The sequence below is a fragment of the Sapajus apella genome, unplaced genomic scaffold (genome assembly GCF_009761245.1).
Source record: "Sapajus apella isolate SASKATOON/1434 unplaced genomic scaffold, GSC_monkey_1.0 scaffold2, whole genome shotgun sequence".
NCBI lineage: Eukaryota > Metazoa > Chordata > Mammalia > Primates > Cebidae > Sapajus > Sapajus apella.
In genome coordinates, this window is record NW_022436942.1 from 53,572,760 (window position 1) to 53,596,349 (window position 23,590).

Sequence of the window (23,590 nt, forward strand, 5' to 3'; positions counted from 1 at the left end):
AGAAAAGGGGAGGGAGGGAAGGAGAGAGGGAAGGAAAGAAGGAAGGAAGGAAGGAAGGAAGGAAGGGATGGAGGGAGGGAGGGAGGGAGGGAGGGAGGAAGGAAGGAAGGAAAGGAAGAAAGAAAGAGAAAGAAAGAGAAAGAAAGAAAGAAAGAAGGAAAGAAAGAAAGAAAGAAAAGGGAAAAAAGGAAGCTGTGCATTGTTGGTGGGAATGTAAATTAATGTAGCGCTATGGAAAACGGCATGGAGGTTCCTCAGAAAACTAAAAATAGAATTACCATATGATTCAGCAATCCCACTTCTGGGTATATATTCAAAGGAATTATACCCAGAAGTAAGATTGCTGAATTATGCTGAAGAGATATGTGTACTCCCAAGTTCACTGAAGCATTATTCACAAAGCTAAGATGAAGAAGCAATCTAGGTGTCTATCATCAGATGAATGAATAAACAAAATGTGATATATATACACAATGGAATACTATTCAGCCTTAAAAAAGAGGGAAATTCTGTCATTTGGACATCGTGGATGAACCTGGAAGACATTATGCTAAGTAAAATTAGCCAGGCACAGCAAGATAAATACTGCATAATCCCACTTATATGTGGAATCTTAAAAAATTGAATTTGCAGAAGAAGAGATATCGGGGTACCAACTCCAGCTGCCCTGACACTGGCCTATGGTCATGGTAGAGGGGACAGCAGTGCTGAGGTGGAACAGACTGGGCACCAAGGCTCAAGATTTCTATAACTGGCCTGATGAATCCCTTGAGAAAATGGACAGTACACTCTGGGTTTAGCAGTGCATTCAACAGAACGTAAGAGCAGATTGCTCCAATATTGACAAAATTCTTGAACCACCTGAAGGCCAAGATGAAAATATATGGAAGTATGAATATTTAAAGCAATTCTGCCTTGAGCTAAATGGACCTGATGTCAAACCTCAGAGTGAATGCCATCCAGATACTTGTACTGAAATGACAGCAAGTGAACAACAGATTTGTCTTTGTGCAACTCATAAAACAAGAGTGTCCTGCTATAGACTACACTAGACACATACTTGATGGTGTTATGTCTTCTGAATAGCAATAAATATTTTCCCATCAGGGTTAGTATAAAGGAATCATCGGTAGCAAAACTAGGATCAGCATGTCATAGGATTTACAGATTTACAGAATATTTTCACATGCTTATTTTCATCACTGGCAAATTTTTGATGAATATGAAAATGAAACATTTTTGTGTTGTCAGTTTACTAACTTTGTGCTTAAGTATAATTTGATGTCCAAGGATAAACTTAGTGTACTAATTTTAGAAGAGGAAGTTCAGAATTCAGTTTCTAGGGAAAGTGAAGCATGAAGGGAATCATATAGAAAAATGTACTGATCACACAACATTAATTATGAGCTGTATATATCATTTTAGACATATCAATTATGTGTCTATATTATAGTTTCTTCGTTTAGCATAGGTTTTGGTATGCTGTGTTTGTCTTTTATTTTTTTTTGAGACAGGGTCTCGCTCTGTCCCCAAGCTGGAGTGCAGGGGCGCGATCTCGGCTCACTGCAACCTCTGCCTCCCGGGTTCAAGCAATTCTCCTGCCTCAGCCTCCCGAGTAGCTGGGACTATAGGCGCCCACCACCACGCCCAGCTAATTTTTGTATTTTTAGTAGAGACGGGGTTTCACCATGTTGGCTAGGATGGGCTCGATCTCTTGACCTTGTGATCTGACCGCCTCGGCCTCCCAAAGTGCTGGGATTACAGGTGTGAGCCACTGCGCCTGGCCATTTGTCTTTTATTAATAAAATGAGAATTACTTTTTAAGTTAATCATAAACTGTATATTTGTAGTTTGGCACTCATGGATTTTCAATAAGATTACGGCCGGGTGCAGTGGCTCATGTCTGTAATTCCAGCCCTTTGGAAGGCCAAGGTGGGTGGATCGTTTGAGCTCAGGAGCTTGAGACCAGCCTGAGAAACATGGCGAAACCCTGTCTCTGTGAACAACACAAAAAATTAGCCAAGCATAGTTGCACAGGCCTGTAGTCCCAGCTACTTGGGAGGCTGAGGCAGGAGAATCACTTGAACCTGGGAGGCAGAGATTGCAGTGAACTGAGATCATACCACTGCACTCCATTCTGGGTAACAGAGCAAGACTCTATCTCAAAAAACAAATAAAAATAAAAAAGATTATATCTGTTTAAAATGCCTGTTAAAAGAATTTACAGTTTGTAAAATTGCTGTTAAATAATCATTGGATCACAATCTTTATCAAACAACTCCACCTATAAAAAAACGAGGGAGGCCGGGCGCGGTGGCTCAAGCCTGTAATACCAGCACTTCAGGAGGCTGAGGCAGGTGGATCACGAGGTCAAGAGATCGAGACCATCCTGGTCAACATGGTGAAACCCCGTCTCTACTAAAAATACAAAACATTAGCTGGGCATGGTGGCGCGTGCCTGTAATCCCAGCTACTCAGGAGGTTGAGGCAGGAGAACTGCCTGAACCCAGGAGGCGGAGGTTGCGGTGAGCCGAGATCGCGCCATTGCACTCCAGCCTGGGTAACAAGAGCAAAACTCCGTCTCAAAAAAACAAAAAAACAAAACAAACAAAAAAAAAAAACAGGGGAGGTTGAGGTTTTGCACAAGCCATATACTGAACAGGTGGTGATGTTTTCCTTTGGTTTTACCTCTGAGTTTAGATATTCTAGAAACTTTTGTAGTATACTGTTCCATTTTACCTGTTAACTTTCCCAAAATGAGATTAAAGTGTTGTGAAATTCTGTTTATAGTTTTTAAAATGCATATATTTATGTGTATATCAAAATATAAATGCAAATGAAGCATTAGTAATCATTAAATAATCTTACTATGCTACATAAAATACATTCTAGGCTAGCATACTTGGAAAGGATTTACCATTCTGTAGCAGTGGACCGTTACAGGCACGTAAATGATGTTCCCACTGGAAACCTGCCCTGCCTGACACTTCTCCTTCCCTTAACCTTCTCAAACTACTTTAGCTGAGAAGCTTTTCACCAGACTGTGAGTTAGTGATGGATTATACCTATTTATATTGGTATTAACTGCTTACTGATTATATCCCATATTAGCAATTACATCACGCTACAGGAACAATGTATTGGCATAGGCTCTTGCTTATCTTTGTTTGGCAAACCTGTTCTAACTACTTAGAAAACAGTCCTTAAAATAGTTTCTCTTTCTGTCAGTAATATTAGTCTTCATCTAACCATCTAGGCAGCATTAAATAGAGTTGAAGGAATACTATAGTATTTATTTTATACACCCTGTCCACAAAGTTTCTGTTTGAATTATATGTACATGTGGGACTATCTGCAATAACCTCAAAGGTTCTGAGGGTGTTAAGTGGTCATACATTTTTTTGGACCTTGGTATAATTTAGTGTCTTAAGAAGGATTCAAGTACAGGTTTAACAATCTTATAATCTACTGAATGCCATTTCTCATCAAACACTGGAGGTCTTACTGCCAGACTGATTGTAATGAGGCACTAAAAGTGAAAAAATTGTATATGTTGTGAAGAAAGTATTTAAATCCATCTTTTGAACAAATTTAACTGACCTGAGGAAATGCTTTTTCATTTAAAAGGGTTATTTTGAAACGAAGACGAAAATGTATTCATCTTCATTGTTTTTTCAAATTTAAGGGAATAATTTAGACCATATTATTAGACAAGAATGTATGCAAAAATGGGGGACATAACAGTATACTGAGAGTGTATATATATGATTTATACCTTTCCAAGCCTGCCAGTCTTTTAGGCTTTGAACATGGTCAGCAGCCTCCATCATTACTCTACCCCAACCCACAGCTATCTTATAAGAAGTTTTATGTTCACAGTGAAAGGAATGTTGACTTTCAAATTACATATTTATATTAATGTCACTATAAACCAATGGGAATAGTAATTTTTAAACAAGGTTGTTAAATATCAGGACTAAACTATTAATAAATTATATGTAGCCATGTAGCTGTTCTCTCTAGATGGTGTCTCCAAATGGGTTTCTACCACTTGACTAATTTCTTTGTCAATATTCAAACAGAGGTAATGACGGGGATTGGTGATCTAGCCAAACATTTTGAAACACATTTTGAAAAATATTGCTTAGTGTTAATAGGGAAATAAAATATGAGTTTTTTTCTTATTCATTCCATCTTCCTTGTACTGTATATTTGAAATTGATCATTTAAAAAAATCTCCAAAAGAAAACATCAGGCTGGGTGCAGTGGCTCACACTTGTAATCACAACACTTCGGGAGGACAAGGCAGGAGGATTGCTTGGGCTCAGGAATTTGAGACCAGACTGGGCAACTTAGTGAGACCTCACCTCTATGAAAAATAAAAATAGGCCGGGCACGGTGGTTTAAGCATGTAATCCCGCCTTTGGGAGGCCAAGGCGGGTGGATCACCCGAGGTCGGGAGTTTGAGACCAGCCTGGCCAACATGGTGAAACCCCGTCTCTACTAAAAATTAGCTGGGCATGGTGGCGCATACTTGTAGTCCTAGCTACTTGGGAGGCTGAGGGCAGGAGAATCACTTGAACCCGGGAGGCAGAAGTTGCAGTGAGCTGGGATCACGACACTGCACTCCAGCCTGGGTGACATGAGCAATACACCGTCTCAAAAAAAATAAAACATAAAAACAAATAAAAATCTTTAAAAATAATAAAAATAAATAAAAATAATTAGCTAGTCCCAGCTACTCAGGAGGCTGAGGCGGGAAGATTGCTTGAGCACAGAAGATTGAAGTTGTAATGAGCTATTAATGTGCCACTACACTCCAGCCTGGGAGACAGAACAAGACTCTGTCTTTAAAACTAAAAAATAAAAAAAAACAAAAGAAGTAGAGAGTAGAATCGTAATTACCAGGGGCAGGAGGAGTAAAGAGTATAAGAAAGAGGAGATACTGATCAGAGTACAAAATTCCAATTAGGAGGAATAAGCTTTAGTGCTCTATCGCACAGAATGGTGACTGTAATAAATAATAATCCATTGTATATTTGGAAATTGCTAAAATAATTTTAAATGTTTCTACCACAAAAAATGATAAGTATGTGAGGTAATGGATTTATTAATTGGCTTGATTTAATCATTCCACAATGTAAACATATATCAAAACATCATATTGTATCCCATAAATATATACAATTATTATTGATCAATTAAAAATAAAATTTTAGCCCGGGGAACACAGTGAGACCCCGTCTCCTAAAATAAAACCCAACAGGTACAGTGATGCAGGCCTGCAGTCCCAGCTACTCAGGAGGCTGAGGTGGGAGGATGGCTTAAGCTCAGGAGGTTGAGGCTGCAGTGAGCTGTGAAAGTACCACTGCACTCAGCCGGGGTGGCACAGTGAGACCCGTCTCAAATAAAATATTTTTTAGAAACTGAGAACCCCTCCCCACTAAAAACCTCCAAAGACTTCCAAATGCAGCTTGAATGGGTTCCAACTGGTCAAATTGAGCCCAATTTGAACAATAAAAGAATCATTTATAGCAACGGATTATAACCAATTGATTAAATTAGGAGTTGATACAGATATAATGAATTAAAACTTTGATGAGTAAGGGGTTAGTTATATAACCTCAAAGTGTTGCCCCACAAAATGCTAATTAATTACAAAGGGAAAATTAGTAACTTTAGAATGGAGAAAACTGGCAGACCCCTTAATCAGGTGACAGAGGTTTTCATTAATAATAGGACAAACACAAATCAGCTGCTAAGTAATAGAGTGCAACAAGAAAAACATGGCTTCAGTGACAGGAATGTCACAGCAGCATAGCCTGAACCTAGTCATGAGGAAACATTCAACAAACCCACTGAGGGACCTTCAACAACAAAACTGTCAAGTAATTTTCAAAAGTGTCAAGGTCATGAAAAATCAAGGAAAAGCTGAGGAACCAATCCAGTGTGAAGGAGACTAAAGAATTTGAAATCCATATGAAATGTGTAATTAGATCTCTCTATAAAGGGCATTGCTGGGACAACTGATGAATCCTGAGTGGCTGAAGTTCATAATACGCCGCTTCAACATATGCAGCTCTGGCATATTGATTATGCTGAGTTAAAGGCATTTGAAAACAGTGGCACAGCTGGGCATGGTGGCTCATCAGCACTTTGGGAGGCTGAGGTAGGTGGATCACTTGAGGCCAGGAGTTCAAGACCAGCCTGGCCAACACGGTGAAACCCCGTCTCTACTAAAAATACGAAAATTAGCCAGGCATGATGGCACATGCCTGTAATCCCAGCTACTTGGGAGGCTGAGGTAGGAGGATCACTAGAGCCCAAGAGGTCGAGGCTGCAGGGAGCTGAGATTGCACCACTGCACTCCAACCTGGGCAACAGAGCAGGACTCTGTCTCAAAAAAAAAAATATGACCTTTTTCTTCCTGAAAGCAGGAGAAAAAAATCCCACATAAAAAGATGTCCTCCCTATACCAGAAGGAAACTATCATTCTACAGCAAGGACAGGAAATTGAGGTCAAGGAAAATGCACACACTTTGTTAAACTAACTCTTATCTTCTTAGTCACTTCTATACCCAATTACCTACCCAAGCCCAAGTCCCTTTGCCTTCTCACATTTCCACAACGTTCTACTCTTTGTCCAATTCGGTACCTAAGTGTTCGACATTAACTGCATCTTGGGTCTTCATTCCCTTATGAGGGCTCCATGTCATATGTATGCTTTTTTCCTGTTAACATGCGTTTAATTATCAGGCCCAGCCAAAAAGCCCTAAGTCGTCAAGGGTAAAATTTTGCCTCCCTCACATAGTGTATCATTGTTACTTTCCTGATATTTATGGTTATATTGTGGTTATGTAGGACAATATTCTTGTTTGCAGGAAGTACACACTATTCAGGAGTGATGAAGTATCAATTTGGCAACTTACTTTGAAGTTACTCAAATGTTTGTAATCATTCTGAAAGTTCGGGATTATTCCAAATGTTAAAAAACTGAATCAGATCACACCCTACCTTACCTTCCAGTGACTTCCAAATAAATTCAGACAAAAAGCTGAAGTATGTACCATGGCTTACAAGATCTACAGGATCTGGGCCCTAGCTATTTCTCCTACCTCATTTCTTTTTTTTTTTTTTTTTTTTTTTTTGAGACGGAGTTTCACTCATGTTACCCAGGCTGGAGTGCAATGGTGCGATCTCGGCTCACCGCAACCTCCGCCTCCTGGGTTCAGGCTATTCTCCTGCCTCAGCCTCCTGAGTAGCTGGGATTACAGGCACGCACCACCATGCCCAGCTAATGTTTTGTATTTTTAGTAGAGACGGGGTTTCACCATGTTGACCAGGATGGTCTCGATCTCTTGACCTCGTGATCCACCCGCCTTGGCCTCCCAAAGTGCTGGGATTACAGGCTTGAGCCACCGCGCCCGGCCTCCTCATTTCTTAATATCTTCCCCTCACTCATTCCATTCCAGCCAAAGTGGCCACGCTGCTGTTCTTTGAACAGACTAAGCAATGCATCTCATCTCAAACAGACAGGCTTTTGCACTTGTGGTTCCCTCTGCCTGGAATGCTTTCTCCTCTTCTATGTCTTTCCTCAAATGTCACTCACTCAAAGAAGCCTTCCCTAACGCCTGTATAAAACAGCCACCTGATCCTTCCATTGCTCTTGATTCCCCTGTGAGGGCCAGCTTCATATTATCTTTCTTGTATTTATTGTTACCACAAATATATAAAATGTTTCTTTGTCTTCTGCCATGAAAACAAGCACCTTGTTTTATTCACCTCTCTATCCCCAGGTTCTTGGCAACTGGTGGGTACTAAATAAATAGTTATTTGAATAAAGATGATAAATTGTATCTGTTATTCCTTACATGCTATATGTGATAATACCTAGCTCTGTAATTAGAGATAAATCAACCCAACATCAAATTTATTCATGAATCAAAGGTAAGAATCCACAGATTTAGAATTTCACAGTGTGCCACGGTCAACGAAGGGGTTTGAGAAACTAACAGCTAAGCTTGTCCAACACCATTTCTCCTTTAAAAGATTCATCACAAGCCATTAAGCTTCCCATACAAACAAGGGTCATCAAAGATACTCAGCCCTTAGGAGGTGCCTCTCCACAAAGAAATGCAGCTTTGAATCCTCACTTGCCCTCAGGCACCTGCTGGAGTGATGTTCTACAACTCTTAGATTCTTTTACATGTGATCTCAGATCAAATAAAAGGACTTGCGCCACTGAATAGAACTTTTATCTTTTCAGGTTTTTACTATTTTATAATTTTAAACATAATTCATCTCACATAATTGAAATCACACCCCTACTCCTCATCTCCCAAAATGTGGCCCCTGAGCACCAATGTTAGATGAGCATTTTGAAGCAGACAGATGTCAATCTGAGTAAGACAGCTCACATGCCTTCCATAGCCTCCCCAGACCAACTCCACCCAAGAAACAATCTCTCAGTGAAGCATAAACCAGGACACCTTGGCTCTTAACGCCTGCATTCCACATTGACACTTTGGTCTCAGGTAGGATGAGATCTCCTAACATACAGAATGTCCCTTTGGTGAAGGCTGATGGTTCTAAACCTAAAACCACAGCTCAATGCATGCTGGGCTTAATACATGGTCATGGATTGATCTGTGCAGCAAACCACCATGGCACACGTTTACCTATGTAAAAAACCTGCACACCCTGCACATGTACCCCAGAACTTAGAATAAAAGCTGAAGGAAGAAAATAGAGACATAGAATGTAAACAAACAAACAAAAAACAACCCACAGCTCCTAAGACCTTAACCATAGGTTATTATTTCCCACTAAAAAGAGTACAACATCAGAGCTTATAAACTACTAAGAGAACAGTTAAAAAAAAAAAAAAAAAGAGTACAATAGCAATCCCCAAATGATGTAGCATGAGAAAGTTTCTCATCAGTGCTGCTTTCTCATGTTAAGGACCAACGAGCTTTTTTTTTCTTTTTTCCAGAGACAGGGTTTCAGCCAGGCACGGGCTCACGCCTGTAATCCAGCACTTTGGGAGGCCAAGGTAGGTAGATCACAAGGTCACAAATTCGAGACCAGCCTGGCCAATATGGTGAAACCCCATCTCTACTAAAATGACAAAAATTAGCTGCGCATGGGGGTGGGTGCTTGTAGTCCCAGCTACTCGGGAGGCTGAGGCAGGAGAATCACTTGAACCTGGGAAGCAGACGTTGCAGTGAGCCAAGATCGCGTCACTGGACTCCAGTCTGGGTCACAGGAGTGCGACTCCATCTCAAAAAAAAAAAAACAAAAAAAGGGAGAGACAGGGTTTCACTTTGTTGCTCAAGCTGGCGTATAGTGATGCAATCATACTTCATTGCAACCTCGAATCCCTGGGCTCAAGGGATCCTCCCACCTCAGCCTCCCAAGCAGCTGCAACTACAGGCATGCATCACCATGCCTGGCTAATTTTTAAAATATTTTTTATTTATAAAGATGAGGCCTTGTTAAGTTGCCCAGGCTGGTCTCAAACTTCTGGCCTCAAGTGATCTTCATGCCTCAGCCTTCCAAACTGCTGGGATTACAAGTATGAGCCACCACACCCAGCCCCTGTGAAATTTTAAAGACATTATCCACTATCATGTTCTTCAAATTACATCACTGACGTGGTCAATGCCCATAGTTAGTCCAAGTAGAAGAACAGTATTGAAAACTGATTGTAGCTCAGTCAAAACATACAGTACAAATACGTTTTGCTTAGCTCACATAGTATTTGAAAAAAATAAAACTGTTCTGTCCAATCGAGTAGCCTATTTGTCTTAAATACAAATTAAAAAATTTCCTCAGTTGCCTTATCCACATTTTAAAGTGCTCTATAAAGGCTAGGCATGGTGGCTCATGCCTGTAATCCCAGCACTTTGGGAGGCAGAGGTGGGCGAATCATTTGAGTCCAGGAGTTCGAGACTAGCCTGGGCAACGTGACAAAACCTGATCTCTACTAAAAATACAAAAAAATTAGCTGGGCATGGTGGCACATGTCTGTAGTCCCAGCTACTCAGGGGCCGAGGCAAGAGGATCACTTGAGCCCAGGAGGTGGAGACTGCAGTGAGCCCTGATTGTGCCACTGCACTCCAGCCTGGGAAATAGAGCGGACCTTGTCTCAAAATAATAATAATAATAAAGTGTTCTGGGCCACATGTGGCAAGTGGCAACTCTATTGGACAGGGCAGATAAAGAACACGAAAGTGGAAAGTTCTGCTAGATAATGCTATATTTAAATTGTTGAATATTTTAAAAAATTAATTGAAAAAACAAGAACTGGCCAGGTGCAGTGGCTCATGCCTATAATCCCAACACTTTGAGAGGCCGAAGTGGGTAGATCACTTGGGGCCAGGAGTTTGAGACCAGCCTGGCCAACATGGTAAAACCTGTCTTTAGTAAAAGTACAAAAATTAGCTGGGCATCGTGGCGCACACCTGTAATCCCAGCTACTCAAGAGGCTGAGGCGAGAGAATCGCCTGAACCCAGGAGGTGGAGGTTGCAGTGAGCCAAGATGGTGCCAATGCATTCCAGCCTAGGAGACAGAGTGAGACTCCATCTAAAAAAAAACAAAGAAAACACAAGAACTCTCACAAGAAATACAGATGTCCACCTTTAAAAAATCATCCAGAAACCCTTCGCAGAATTCTCACCTGATGGAACTGGGAATTGCTGAATAAGGCTGCTGACCTCTTTGACCAAGTCTGTACTTTTCAGCTCACTGTAGTCCCCACTATGTCCTATTGTTTCATAGCTCTCTTCTAAAGAGTGACTCTTTAGAACAGAGGCAAATACACTGAGATTATTTCACTTTCTACTGAAGACAGCCCAAAGCTAGCTCTGACAATCAAAATCAATTAAAATAAAATGTCACAGCCAATCAGATATACTTATTTCTAGTTTTTGGGTGAATTTTTCTAGACCACTGGAAAAGATCTCCAGAGTTTAATTGTGTATCAACTGTATGGTATTACTTCAGCAATCTATGAAGCAGATATAAGTACTTTGCTTTGAAATACTGTATGAAAATTTGGTAATTCAAGTGAGCATTTAGAGTTTCATTTCAAAATATGCATATTATTACAAAGCCATGCAGTTTTTGGAGACCTAAGGAATTTTAGGGCTATCATTTTACAGATGATGAAACTAAGTCCCAGAGAGGTTAAGGAACTTGCTTATAAGATTAGAGCCAAAGTTTACCTGCTAGATAAGATTAGAGCCAAAGTTCTTTTACCAGACAGGTGATAATACGGCATATTGTTTTCCCCAGATAGCCACACACCATTATACATTCTAATATATACCGATATCTATCGACATGTCTCCATCAAGAGATAGGTCCATGTTTTCTCATGCGGAACTTGGGTGGAGCTTTCTAATTGCCTCAATCAAGGGAATATGAAAGTGATACTGGACAATTTGCAAGACTAAGTCCGATAAGGCAATATGGCTCTGCCTAGCTCACTCTCTCAGAACACTTGCCTGGGTCAGCCTAGGCAACATGAAGGTATTTTAACCCACAGCCCCATCTATATACCTCTAGCTGACAGCCAGCATTAAATGCCAGATACCAAGTGAATACGTTTTCAGATGATTCCAGTGTCCAGCCTTGGAGTCTTCCAGCTGAGGCTCTAGACATCCGGGAGCAGAGATTAGTCACCCCCATTTTGTCTTGTCTGAACTCCTGACCTCCCCAAAAAAAATATGGAGAGAGAAATAATTGTTGTTTTAAGCCACTAAGTTTTAGGGTAACTTGTCATGCACTCAATGTAATTAGGATATATACTTTCAGAAGACTGCCACTGACTGCCTTATGGAGAGGTATTCAATAAATATTTTTATAATGAAATAAATATTGCCAAGTTAAATAAAATAAAATGAACCAGGCACGGTGGCTTGTGCCTATAATCCCAGCTCCTTGGGAGGCTGAGGTGAGAGGATTCCTTGAACCCAGGAGTTCCAGCCTGGGCAACATAGCGAGATATCATCTCAACTTAAAAAAAAAAAAAAAAAAAAAAAGAGCCAGGCATGGTGGCTCATGACTGTAATCCCGGCACTTTAGGAGGCCTAGGTGGGTGGATCACTTGAGCTCAGGAGTTTGAGACCAGCCTAGGCAACATGGTAAAATCCCATCTCTATTAAAAACTACAAAAATTAGGCCAGGTGCAGTGGCTCATGCCTGTAATCTCAGCACTTTGAGAGGCCAAGGTGGGGTGGATCACCTGAGGTCAGGAGTACAGGACCAGCCTGGCCAACATGGTGAAACCCCCTTCTCTACTAAAAATACAAAAATTAGCTGGGTGTGGTGGCTCATGTCTGTAGTCCCAGCTCCTCGGGAGGCTGAGGCAGAAGAACTGCTTGAACCTGGGAGTCAGAGGTTGCAGTGAGCTGAGATCATGCCACTGCACCTGAGCCTGGGCAACAGAGCGAGATTCTGTGCAAAAAACAAAAACGAAAACAAGCCACGCACAGTGGCTCATACCTGTAATCCCAGCACTTTGGGAGGTCGAAGTGGTGGATCACCTGAGATCAGGAGTTCAAGACCAGTCTGGCAAACAAAGTGAAACCCCATCTCTACTAAAAATACAAAATTAGCTGGGCATGGTGACTCGCGCCTGTAGTCCGAGCTACTCGGGAGGCTGACGCAGGAGAATTGCCTGAACCTAGGAGGTGGCAGTTGCAGTGAGCCAAGATCACGCCACTGCACTGCAGCCTGGGTGACAGAGTGACACTCCATTTCAAAAAAAAAGCAAACAAACAACAAAAAAAATTATCCAGGTAAGATGGCATAGGGCTATAGTCCCAGCTACTAGGGAGGCTGATGTTGGAGGGTCACTTGTGCCTGGGAGGTCAAAGCTGAAGTGAGTCATGATTGTGTCACTGCATTCCACCCTGGGTGAAGACAAATAAAATAAAATCATATAAAATGTTGCCTTAGCTTACCATTCAGGAGGCACCATGCTTCCATCCACATCCCAGAATGTGTTTTTGCCGTTCATTTCAGTAGTATATATCACCCATCGGTGACGGCCTGGGTGGAAAGATGAACATTTAAGAAGAAAAACTTTTTATTTTTAAAAAATAAGTGCATAATAGCAAAGAAGACAACCTTTTTATTAAGAAAAGACTTTTTGTGATCTTATATAAGGGAGCTATTGGAGGAATAACACCCTGGCTGAATTCGTGAAGGCAAGCTCCAGGACATGTGGCAAGCTTTAATCAGCAATGGGCACCAAGGACTGAGATGAGACAACTCACTGCTGTGGGTGGGGCTCAGGCCTTTCCCACAGAGGAGAATCCTTGCTTCCCTGCCAGCTCCCCACAGAGGGAGTAGCAGACAGGGTAGGGAAATGTGTTCCCAGATGTTCTAGGTATTCAGAAAAGAAGGTGCTCCTCTTGAGACTGGGGCAAAAACACATTTGTAGCAATCATACTTGAATGCTATGTCTCCATATAAATATTTTTAAAAAACCACCCCAGATCCTTTTGGAAATTTGTGAATTATACACGATAAGGAAACATTAGAAATGATGGTTAGGCCGGGCGCGGTGGCTCAAGCCTGTAATCCCAGCACTTTGGGAGGCCGAGGCGGGTGGATCACGAGGTCAAGAGATCGAGACCATCCTGGTCAACATGGTGAAACCCCGTCTCTACTAAAAATACAAAAAATTAGCTGGGCATGGTGGTGCGTGCCTGTAATCCCAGCTACTCAGGAGGCTGAGGCAGGAGAATTGCCTGAACCCAGGAGGCGGAGGTTGCGGTGGGCCGAGATCGCGCCATTGCACTCCAGCCTGGGTAACATGAGTGAAACTCCGTCTCAAAAAAAAAAAAAAAAAAAAAGAAATGATGGTTAGGTACATAGGACAGCTCATGTCATCAAAATAATATGGCTGCATTCCTTATTTAGGAAATTGCTGTGCACTAGTTAGGGGGCCTAATCACCATTTATAAAACTGTTTCTGTTGGGTCCTTAAACTGAGCAAAGCCTTGGGTTCTAATCAAGTCTTTGTCACTTACTATCAGTGGATATTAGGCAAATTTTATGAGACTCTTTATCTATTAAAAGTAGATGACTACACCTACATCTTGGAGTTGCTATGAAAACTAAATATCACATACATTTACCTAGTTTAGCATTAGCCATATAAGCGCATAATAAATATTAATTCCTTCCATCTCTTCCTTACTGCTCTTACCTGCCAAATAGGAAACACTGAATTAATTCATTCCTATGATGGATTTTAAACCAATAAGCAAAAGGTAATCTGCATTTCATTTACAGGGTTTTCCTAGGTAAACATATCATCAACAAATATTGATTACTGCTACTTAAACATGACCTCATCTATTTTTTAAAATACAGATTTCAATCAAGATTTGCTGCTTCATTTAGAGAAATCAATCTTTAGAATAGCCAACTAAAAGTAAACTATAATCCAATGAGGCAGGGGCATGTAGAGGCAGATGGAAGAGACCTTGGGAAAGGTTTCATAGGTCAGGCCCTGACAATACAGTTATGCTATAATGGTGGAGCTGGGCCTTATCAATCAATCTCTCAACCTCTCTCTCTTCGTATTTCTTGAAATGTTAAATGCCTATTCTCAGACTCAGTAATTCCAATTCCAGGAATTAACTGATTAATTTATACACACACACACACACACACACACACATACACAATATATATATATATAATATACAACATATATAAATTTATATATTATATATTTATTATATATTAATATTATATATATAATATATTATATATATATAACATATATATAATGTGTATATATATATACTCCTAGGCTGGAGTGCAGTGGCGTGACCTTGGCTCAGTGTCTGCAACCTCCACCTCCTGAGTTCAAGTGATTCTCCTGCCTCAGCCTCCTGAGTAGCTGGGACCACAGGCATGTACCACCATGCCCAGCTAATTTTTGCATTTTTAATAGAGACAAGGCCAGGAATTTATTTAAACGCATGAATGTAGTTACAAGCAAGTTCACAGTAGCATCAATCCTAATAGCAAAAAGTCTAAAGCAACCCATGTATCTATCAACAGTAACTGAAGAAATAATGGTTCTTCCATACACTGGAATGTTGTGTTGCTATTTTTAAAAATGCTGTGAATTTTTTTTTTAAATAAACAAACACAACTGGCTGGGTGTGGTGGCTCACACCTTAATCCCTGCATTCTGGGAGGTTGAGGCTTGAGCTCAGGAGTTAGAGACCATCCTGGGTAACATGGCGAAACACATCCCTACAAAAAGCTACAAAAACTAGCTGGGCATGGTGGCACTGGCTTATAGTCCCAGCTACTCATAAGGCTGAGGTGAGAGGATTGCTTGAGCATGGGAGGCAGAGGTTGCAGTGAGCTGAGATCACACCACTGCATTCCAGGTGGGCAACAGAGACCTGTCTCATAATTAAAGAAAAGAAACTTAAATATGCATAAAGACTAAACTATTAAAAGAGTTGTAAAATTATAAGGGGAGGGAGTTTTCATACACCAAATATATATACATACATAAATATATAGGCGTGCGCACACACACACACATAAGATGGGGTCTTGCTATATTGTCCAGGCTGGTCTTGAACTCCTGGCCTCAACTGATCCTTCCACCTTAGCCTCCCAAAGCATTGGGACTACAGGAATGAGTCACCATGCTACGCCCTACTTTTTCTAATTAGCAAAAATAAAGATATTTCCAATGCAAGGGAAGAAAGAAAAGAAAGAAAGAAAGAATGTAATGTTATAGTTTAATAACAAAGTGAGAAGTAGAAAGAATAATTCCCCCTGGCTCTGCTATCAGCTACTTGACTAAGTCTCTTTGGTTAAGACACTTTCTTGGGCCTCAGTTTCTTCATCTATAAAACAACAGTTTTTAGACAATCTCTTAAAATATATTTTAGGTCTAAAATTCTATGATTTATGTGAGTATTAAAAATATTATAACTGGATGTGACAGTATGTGCCTATAATTCCAGCTCCTCAGGAAGCTAAGGCAGGATTGCTTGAACTCAGGAGTTCAAGACTAGCCTGGGTAAAGGAGTGAGACCTCATCAGGTGTGCATACACACACACACACACACACACATAAATACAGAGTATATAAGATGTTTACTTCTTGTAGACCAACATGTATCCAGTGCAACCACACATAGTTCACACATTCCTGAGAAATATTCCTAACTGCTCAATGACTTATCTTCCTCATCTGTAAAATGGGAAGCAAAAAAGTGCCTATCTCAAGGAGATATTGAAGATCAAAGCAGATAATGTATGCTTTTGTTTAGCACGGCACCTAGCACATGGTAATCACTCAATAAATGCTAGGCAATTATTTTTCATATTATAAATTTTTCCCCTGGATGAAGACTAATTATTTTTTCCTTTTTGATCCCTTTCATATCAATCAAGAGAGTATTTTATTATTATTATTATTAATATTATAAAAGCAACAAATGCACATGGGAGAAAATTCAACAATTCAAGAAGGTTCACGTTGGGTATCTCCAATGGAAACGTTTTTGTGTGCTGGCATGTCACTCAAAAGAAATGCTCATTAGAGCATTTCGGGTTTCAGATTAGGGATGCTAAACTGGGATGTATAATGCAAATATTACAAAACCTAAAAAAAATCTAAAATCTGAAATACTTATGGTCCCAAGCATTTCAGGTAAGGGATACTCAACCTGTAACAATAACAGCAGCCACAGTTCTAATATTTATTGAGCACTCATCATGTACCAAGCATTAGGTCAATGGTTCTTAACAGATGGAAATTTTACCCGCAACGGGACATTTGGCAATGTCTGCAGACATTTTTGGTTGTCAGTCAGAGCTGCTGTTTCTGGTCATTCTATGATGCACAGGACAGCCTCTCACAACAAAGAATTATCTGTCCCAAAGGACATAACAAAAAAAGAAAACTACAGACCAATATCCCTGATGAACATAGATGCAAAAATCCTCAGCAAAATACTAGCTAACCAAATCCAACAGCATATCAAAAGATAATAATACATCATGATCAAGTGGGTTTCATACATGGGATGCAGGGATGGTTTAACATATGCAAGTCAATAAATGTGATATATCACATACATGGAATTAAAAATAAAAATCATATGTTCATTTCGCTCTCATTAGATGAAGAAAAAACATTTGATAAAAGCCAGCATTCCTCTATGATAAAATCCCTCAACTATATTGGCACAGAAGGGACATACCTTGAAGTAATAAAAGCCATATATGACAAACCCACAGCAAACATTATACTAAATGGGGAAAAGCTGAAAGCATGCTCCCTAGGAACTGGAACAAGACAAGGATGCCCACTTTCACCACTTCTATTCAACATAGTACTGGAAGTCCTAGCTAGAGCAATTGGATAAGGGAAAGAAATAAAGCACATCCAAATTTAAAAAGAGAAGGTCAAACTGTCATTGTTCATTGATGATATGATCACATACCTAGAAAAACCTAAAGCCTCATCCAAAAAGCTCCTAGACCTGATAAATAAATCCAGCAAAGTTTCAGGATACTAAATCAATGTACACAAATCAGTAGCACAACTATACAACAACAAACAAGCTGAGAATCAAATCAAGAATTCCATCCCTTTTACAACAGCTGCAAAAAATAAAAAATACTTAGGACTATGCTTAACCAACAAAGTGAAAGATCTCTACAAGGAAAACTACAAAACACTGCTGAAAGAAATCACAGATGATACAAACAAATGGAAACATATCCCATGATCATGGATGGGCATAATCAATATTGTGAAAATGACCATATGGCCCAAAGCAATTTACAGATTCAATGTAATTCCCATCAAAACACCATCATCATTCTTCACAGGACTAGAAAAAACAATCTTAAAATTCATACAGAACGAAAAATGAGCCCACATAGCCAAAGCAATACTAAGCAAAAAGAACAAAACTAGAGACATCACATTATCTGACTTCAAATTATACTACAAGGCTACAGTTACCAAAACAGTATGCTACTGGTATAAAAACAGGCATGCAGACCAATCAAACAAAATAGAGACCCAGAAAGAAATCCAAGTACTCACAGTCAACTGATCTTCGACAAAGCAAACAAAAAAAATAAAGTGGAGAAAGGACACCCTATTCAACAAATGGTGTTGAGAAAACTAGCAAGCCACATGTAGAAGAATAGAAGTGGATCCCCGTGTCTCACCTTATACACAAATCAACTCAAGATGGATCGAAGAGTTAAATCGAAGGCCTGAAACCATAAAAATTCTAGAACATCACATCAGAAAAACTCTCCAGATGTTGGCTTAGGCAAAGAAGTCATAACTAAGAACCCAAATGCAACAAAAACAAAAATAAATAAATGGTACCTAATTAAACTAAAAAGCTTCTGCACAGCAAAAGAAATAATCAGCAGAGTAAACAGACAAGCCACAAAGTGGGATAAAATATCTGCAAACTGCATCGGATAAAGGACTAATATCCAGAATCTACAAGGAACTCACACAAATCAGTAAGAAAAAAACAATCCCATGAAAAAGTGGGCAAAGGACATGAATGGACGATTCTCAAAAAATATACAAACAGCCAACAAACCTATGCAAAAATGCTCAACATCACTATAAGAAAAATGCAAATTAAAACCACAATGAGATACCACCTTACTCCTGCAAGAATGGCCATAATTAAAAATTCAAAAAATAATAGATGGTGGTGGCGATGTGAAAAGGGAACGCTTTTACACTGCTGGTGGGAATGTAAACTAGTACAACCACTATGGAAAACAGTAAAGAGATTCTTTAAAGAACTGAAGGTAGGTTCAAGGCATGTAGATTCAAAAAAGAAAAAAAAAAAAAAAAGAACTGAAGGTAGAACATAGAACTACCATTTGATCCAGCAATCCCACTGCTGGGTATCTACCTAAAGAAAAAGAAGTCATTATATGAAAAAGACACATGCACACACATGTTTACAGTAACACAATTTGCAATTGCAAAAATAAGGACCCAGTCTAAATGCTCATCAACCAATGAGCAGATAAAGAAAATGTGGTATATATACACCATGAATACTATTCAGCCACAAAATGGAAAGCAAAAATGGCCTTCGCAGCAACCTGGATGAAACTGGAGGCCATTAGTCTAAGTGAAGTAACTCAGGAATGGAAAACCAAGTATTGTATGTTTTCACTTATAAGTGGGAGCTAAGCTATAAGGATGCAAAGGTGTAAGAATGACATAATGGACTTTGGGGACTCAAGGGGATAAAAGACTACGTACTGGATATAGTGTACACTGCTCGGGTTACAGGTATACCAAAATCTCAGAATTCACCGCTACAGAACTTATCCATGTAACCAAAACCGCCTGTATCCCAAAAACTACTGAAATAAAAAAACAAAAAGTGAAAAGAAAGAACTATCTGGCCCATGGTGTTAATACTGCTTAGGTTGAGAAACCCTACATCAGGGCAAGTTTCTCCAATTCACTTTTCATCTATCTTTCAATACATCTTTATGAGGCACATATTATTATTATTCTACTTTACAGATGAGAAAACTGAGGCTTAGGGAAGTTAATTAAGTTAACCAGGTCACAAAGTTATAAAGTAGAGGGGCAGAATGTTGAATCTCTACCATCTGATTCTACAGGTTTATTGTGTTTCCTGCCAAAATTTAGCATGCACACAAAAAGCATGTATTTTCTCCTTTCGAGGATGTCAAACATTGTTCTGCAACTAGAGTTTTTTATACCACACACATCTTTGACACCTCTCTATATTAAATTTATAGGTTCATATCATTCTTAACAAAGTATTCTAAAAAATGTCTAATTCATCAGTATCCAACTTACGCACACTAATGTTGCTTTTAAAATTTATTAGCATGGTGGCTCATACCCATGATCCCAGCACTTTGAGAGGCTGAGGCAGGAGGATGGCTTAAGGCCAGGAATTCAAGACCAGCCTGGGGAACAAAGTGAGACTCCGTCTCTAAAAAAAAAATTAAGGCCAGGTGCAATGGCTCACTTCTGTAATCCCAGCACTTTGGGAAGCCAAGGTAGGCAGACCACGAGGTCAGGAGATTATCATCCTGGCTAATACGACGAAACCCTGTCTCTACTAAAAATACAAAAAATTAGCTGGGTGTGGTGGCACGTGCCTGTAGTCACAGCTAGTTGGGAGGCTGAGGCAGGACAATCGCTTGAACCCGGGAGGTGGAAGCTGCAGTGAGCCAAGATCATACCACTGCACTTCAGGCTGGGTGACAGGGCGAGACTCTGTCTCAAAAAAAAAAAAAAATTTTTTTAAAAATTACCCAGGTGTGGTGGTGCATCACTGCAGTCCCAGCTACACAGGAGGCTGAGGCAGGAGGATGGCTGGAGCCCAGGACGTCACAGCTGCAGGGAGCCAAGATCACACCGCAGTACTGCAGCCTAGGTGACAGAGTGAGACCCTGTCTCAAAATAACAACAACAAACAAACAAAAATGCTGTGGCCAGGCACAGTGACTCACACCTGTAATTCCAGCACTTTGGGAGGCTGAGGTGGAAGGATCACCTGAGCCCTGGAGTTCAAGACCAGCCTAAGAAACATAGCAAGACTCCAACTCTCCAAAAACAATATTTTTTTAAACAATTAGCTAAGCATGATGACACATGTCTGTAATCCCAGCTACTTGGTTGACTGAGGTAGGAGGATAGCTTGAGCCCAGGAAGTTGAGGCTGTAGTGAGCCATGATCGAGCCATTGTACTCTAGCCTGGGTAACACAGGGAGACCCTGTCTGAAAAATAAATAAATGAATAAATAAATAACTTTTAAAAATATAATAAAACAATGCTGTGATGGGGGTTTGTTTTGCAAGAAGATTTGTAGAATTAATTCTTAAAAGTGGTGACACAAAGGATATGTGCAACGTAAATTTTGACAAATATCACCAAATTATCCCTCCCAAAAGGCTGCATTAACCTATATATTCCTATGCCTTTGCCCATATTGGGATTTATCAGATTGAAAAAAACTTCAAGGCCGGGTGCGGTGGCTCACGCGTGCAGTCCCAGCACTTTGCCAGGCCGAGGCAGGCAGATCACGGGGTTAGGAGTCTGAGACCAGCCTGGCCAATATGGTGAAACCCCATCTCTACAAAAATTAGCTGGGCGTGGTGGTGCTAGTCCCAGCTACTCGGGAGGCTGAGGCAGTAGAATCGCTGAAACCTGGAAGGCAGAGGTTTCAGTGAACCAAGATCACGCTACTGCACTCCAGCCTGGGCAACAAAGCAAGACTCCATCTCAAAAAAAAAAAAAAAAAAAAATGGGGCCAGGCGCGGTGGCTCAAGCCTGTAATCCCAGCACTTTGGGAGGCCGAGGCAGGTGGATCACGAAGTCAAGAGATCGAGCCCATCCTGGTCAACATGGTGAAACCCCGTCTCTACTGAAAATACAAAAATTAGCTGGGCATGGTGGCGCACGCCTGTAGTCGCAGCTACTCGGGAGGCTGAGGCAGGAGAATTGCTTGAACCCAGGAGACGGAGGTTGAGGTGAGCCGAGATCACGCCATTGCTCTCCAGCCTGGGTAACATGAGTGAAACTCCGTCTCAAAAAAAAAAAAAAAAAAAAAGAAAAAAAGAAAAGAAAAATGCTTCAAAATTTGATAGGTGAAAAAGATGTAACACTTTTTTAAAAGTTGCATTTCTGTTATTACAAGAATGAGCATTTTCCATACCTCCATTGCCTATTTTTCTTTCTGTAAACTACCTTTTTTCATTTTCTATTGAGGTTTTTCATCCTTTTCTAAGTACTTTGTAAAAGCTCCTTGTATAATATGAAAAACAGACTCAAATCAAATCCCAATCCCAATCCAATTATTCATACTAAAAAATACTGCACTCACCAAAAAATTGCTTGTTGTCTTCATAGTATTTGTTTCCATATTTATCTTCCCCTACTAATGTACCAATTTTCACATCATTTACCCTGTGAATACCCAAAAGAAAACAGACATTTTAGAATGATCCTTTGCTCAAACCACAAACAGAAACAAAGTAAGAATAACAACTTTTCAGACACAAGGGCTGCTCCATCAACTAGCAAAATGAGTAAGTGCTGGGGATAGTCACTGGTTGCATACTTCTAGCCTTCATCTCCAGGCTCCCGCCACCCAATGTTGAAGAATCAGCTTTCAGGTTAAAAGCTCTAGAATCCTTGTTCATGCTGTCCCCCAGAATCATGCATAGAATGGGAAAAGATGAACTGACAACTAATGTGCCCTAATTATACTAAAAATATAAATGTAGTCTCTTCAGATTACAGGACTACTTGTATCTACTATCCCTCAGCCAGGAGGCACTGGAGTTAGCAAAACCTTCAGGAAATCAAAAAGCCAAGGTATTTCATCTTCTTAAAATGATACGAAGGTCTCCAGGCTCTTTCATTCCACTCTGGGTCTCCATTTAGGTTTCCACGAAGCTATGTTGTTGCTCGTGGGATCAATGAATGTCAGAAGAGCAGGGACCATTACTATCACCTTCAACGCCTTACAGAAAGGGAACTGTACGCCAGTGCAGAGAAAAAACTTTACCAAGGTCACCGAGTTAATGTCTCTTAATGCTCATTACTCTCCAGGGCGTGGGAAAGGAGTGCAGCCCAGATGCCCCTTCCTCCGTGTCACAGCTCTGACTCTACAGATAGCTTCGGTCTTGTCTCGGGGAGATACCGGACAGAGACCAGCCTGGGGGTGGCAAGGCAGTGACTGGGGCGGTTGTCCTTGACAAATGCTGTGGATTCTTCAAGGTGACCCGAGTTTGTGTCCCCTTCCAAGAAATGAGCCAGCGAAAGTCCAGCCTCAGAGGCCAAGAGTATGACTCCGGCCGCTTACCTGAATAACATCCGTAGATAGCCTCGGAGACCGCCGTGGCCGGTGACCTGCTGCAGCCCGCGCTTCAGAACCTCCACTAACTCCATGTTGCCCTGCAGGCCCCGCCTCCCGGGTGCGCCAAGCAAAACCCACCGGATGGAAGCAGCCACTCAGCCGCAGGAAGCCCACGCCCAGAAGGTTCCCACGCGTGCGCCAGATTTGGTGGTTCTGCGCATGCGCAGAGACAGACCGCAGGCGGAACTGGTTTCCCCTGGAAGCAAAGGTACCTTAGACATTAGAGTTTTCAGAGGTTGAGTATAGGAGACGGGCATATGCTGGAAAGCTCACCCAAACAAGTCTTCCCCAGACGGGGATTCCTCCTTTGGGAACTTCAGTTTCCTCAAATAAAAATAATTGGCTCTGGTGGGCGTGCTGGCTCACGCCTGTAATCCTAGCACTTTGGGAGGAAGGGGCGGGAGGATCGCTTTTGCCCAGGGGTTTGAGACCAGCCTCATCAACACAGTGAGAACTCTGTCTGTACAAAAAAGTTAAAAATTTAGCTGGATGCGGCAGCTCGTGCCCGTAGTCCTAGCTACCCAGGAGGCTGAGGCTGAGGTGGGAGCATCGCTTGAGCCCGAGGAGTTCAAGGCCAGCCTGGAAAACATAGGAGACACCGTCTCTACCACTACTACTAATGTC

General features: G+C 40.9%; 1 protein-coding gene and 1 pseudogene across 1 annotated transcript in view; one reads left to right on the plus strand and one right to left on the minus strand.

The window, feature by feature from the left end:
- NDUFA12 (NADH:ubiquinone oxidoreductase subunit A12) overlaps window positions 1–23,089 on the minus strand; it is a 41,399-nt gene extending 18,310 nt beyond the window's left edge. Inside the window, exons 1-3 of the mRNA XM_032298210.1 lie at window positions 22,913–23,089; window positions 21,929–22,011; window positions 12,970–13,057 (exon numbers count right to left, since the gene is read on the minus strand). Coding sequence (XP_032154101.1) covers window positions 12,970–13,057; window positions 21,929–22,011; window positions 22,913–22,998 — 257 coding nt within the window. The 5' untranslated portion in view covers window positions 22,999–23,089. The remainder of the gene's footprint in view (window positions 1–12,969; window positions 13,058–21,928; window positions 22,012–22,912) is intronic.
- LOC116564822 lies at window positions 681–1,359 on the plus strand (annotated as a pseudogene).
- Window positions 23,090–23,590: the final 501 nt, after the last annotated feature.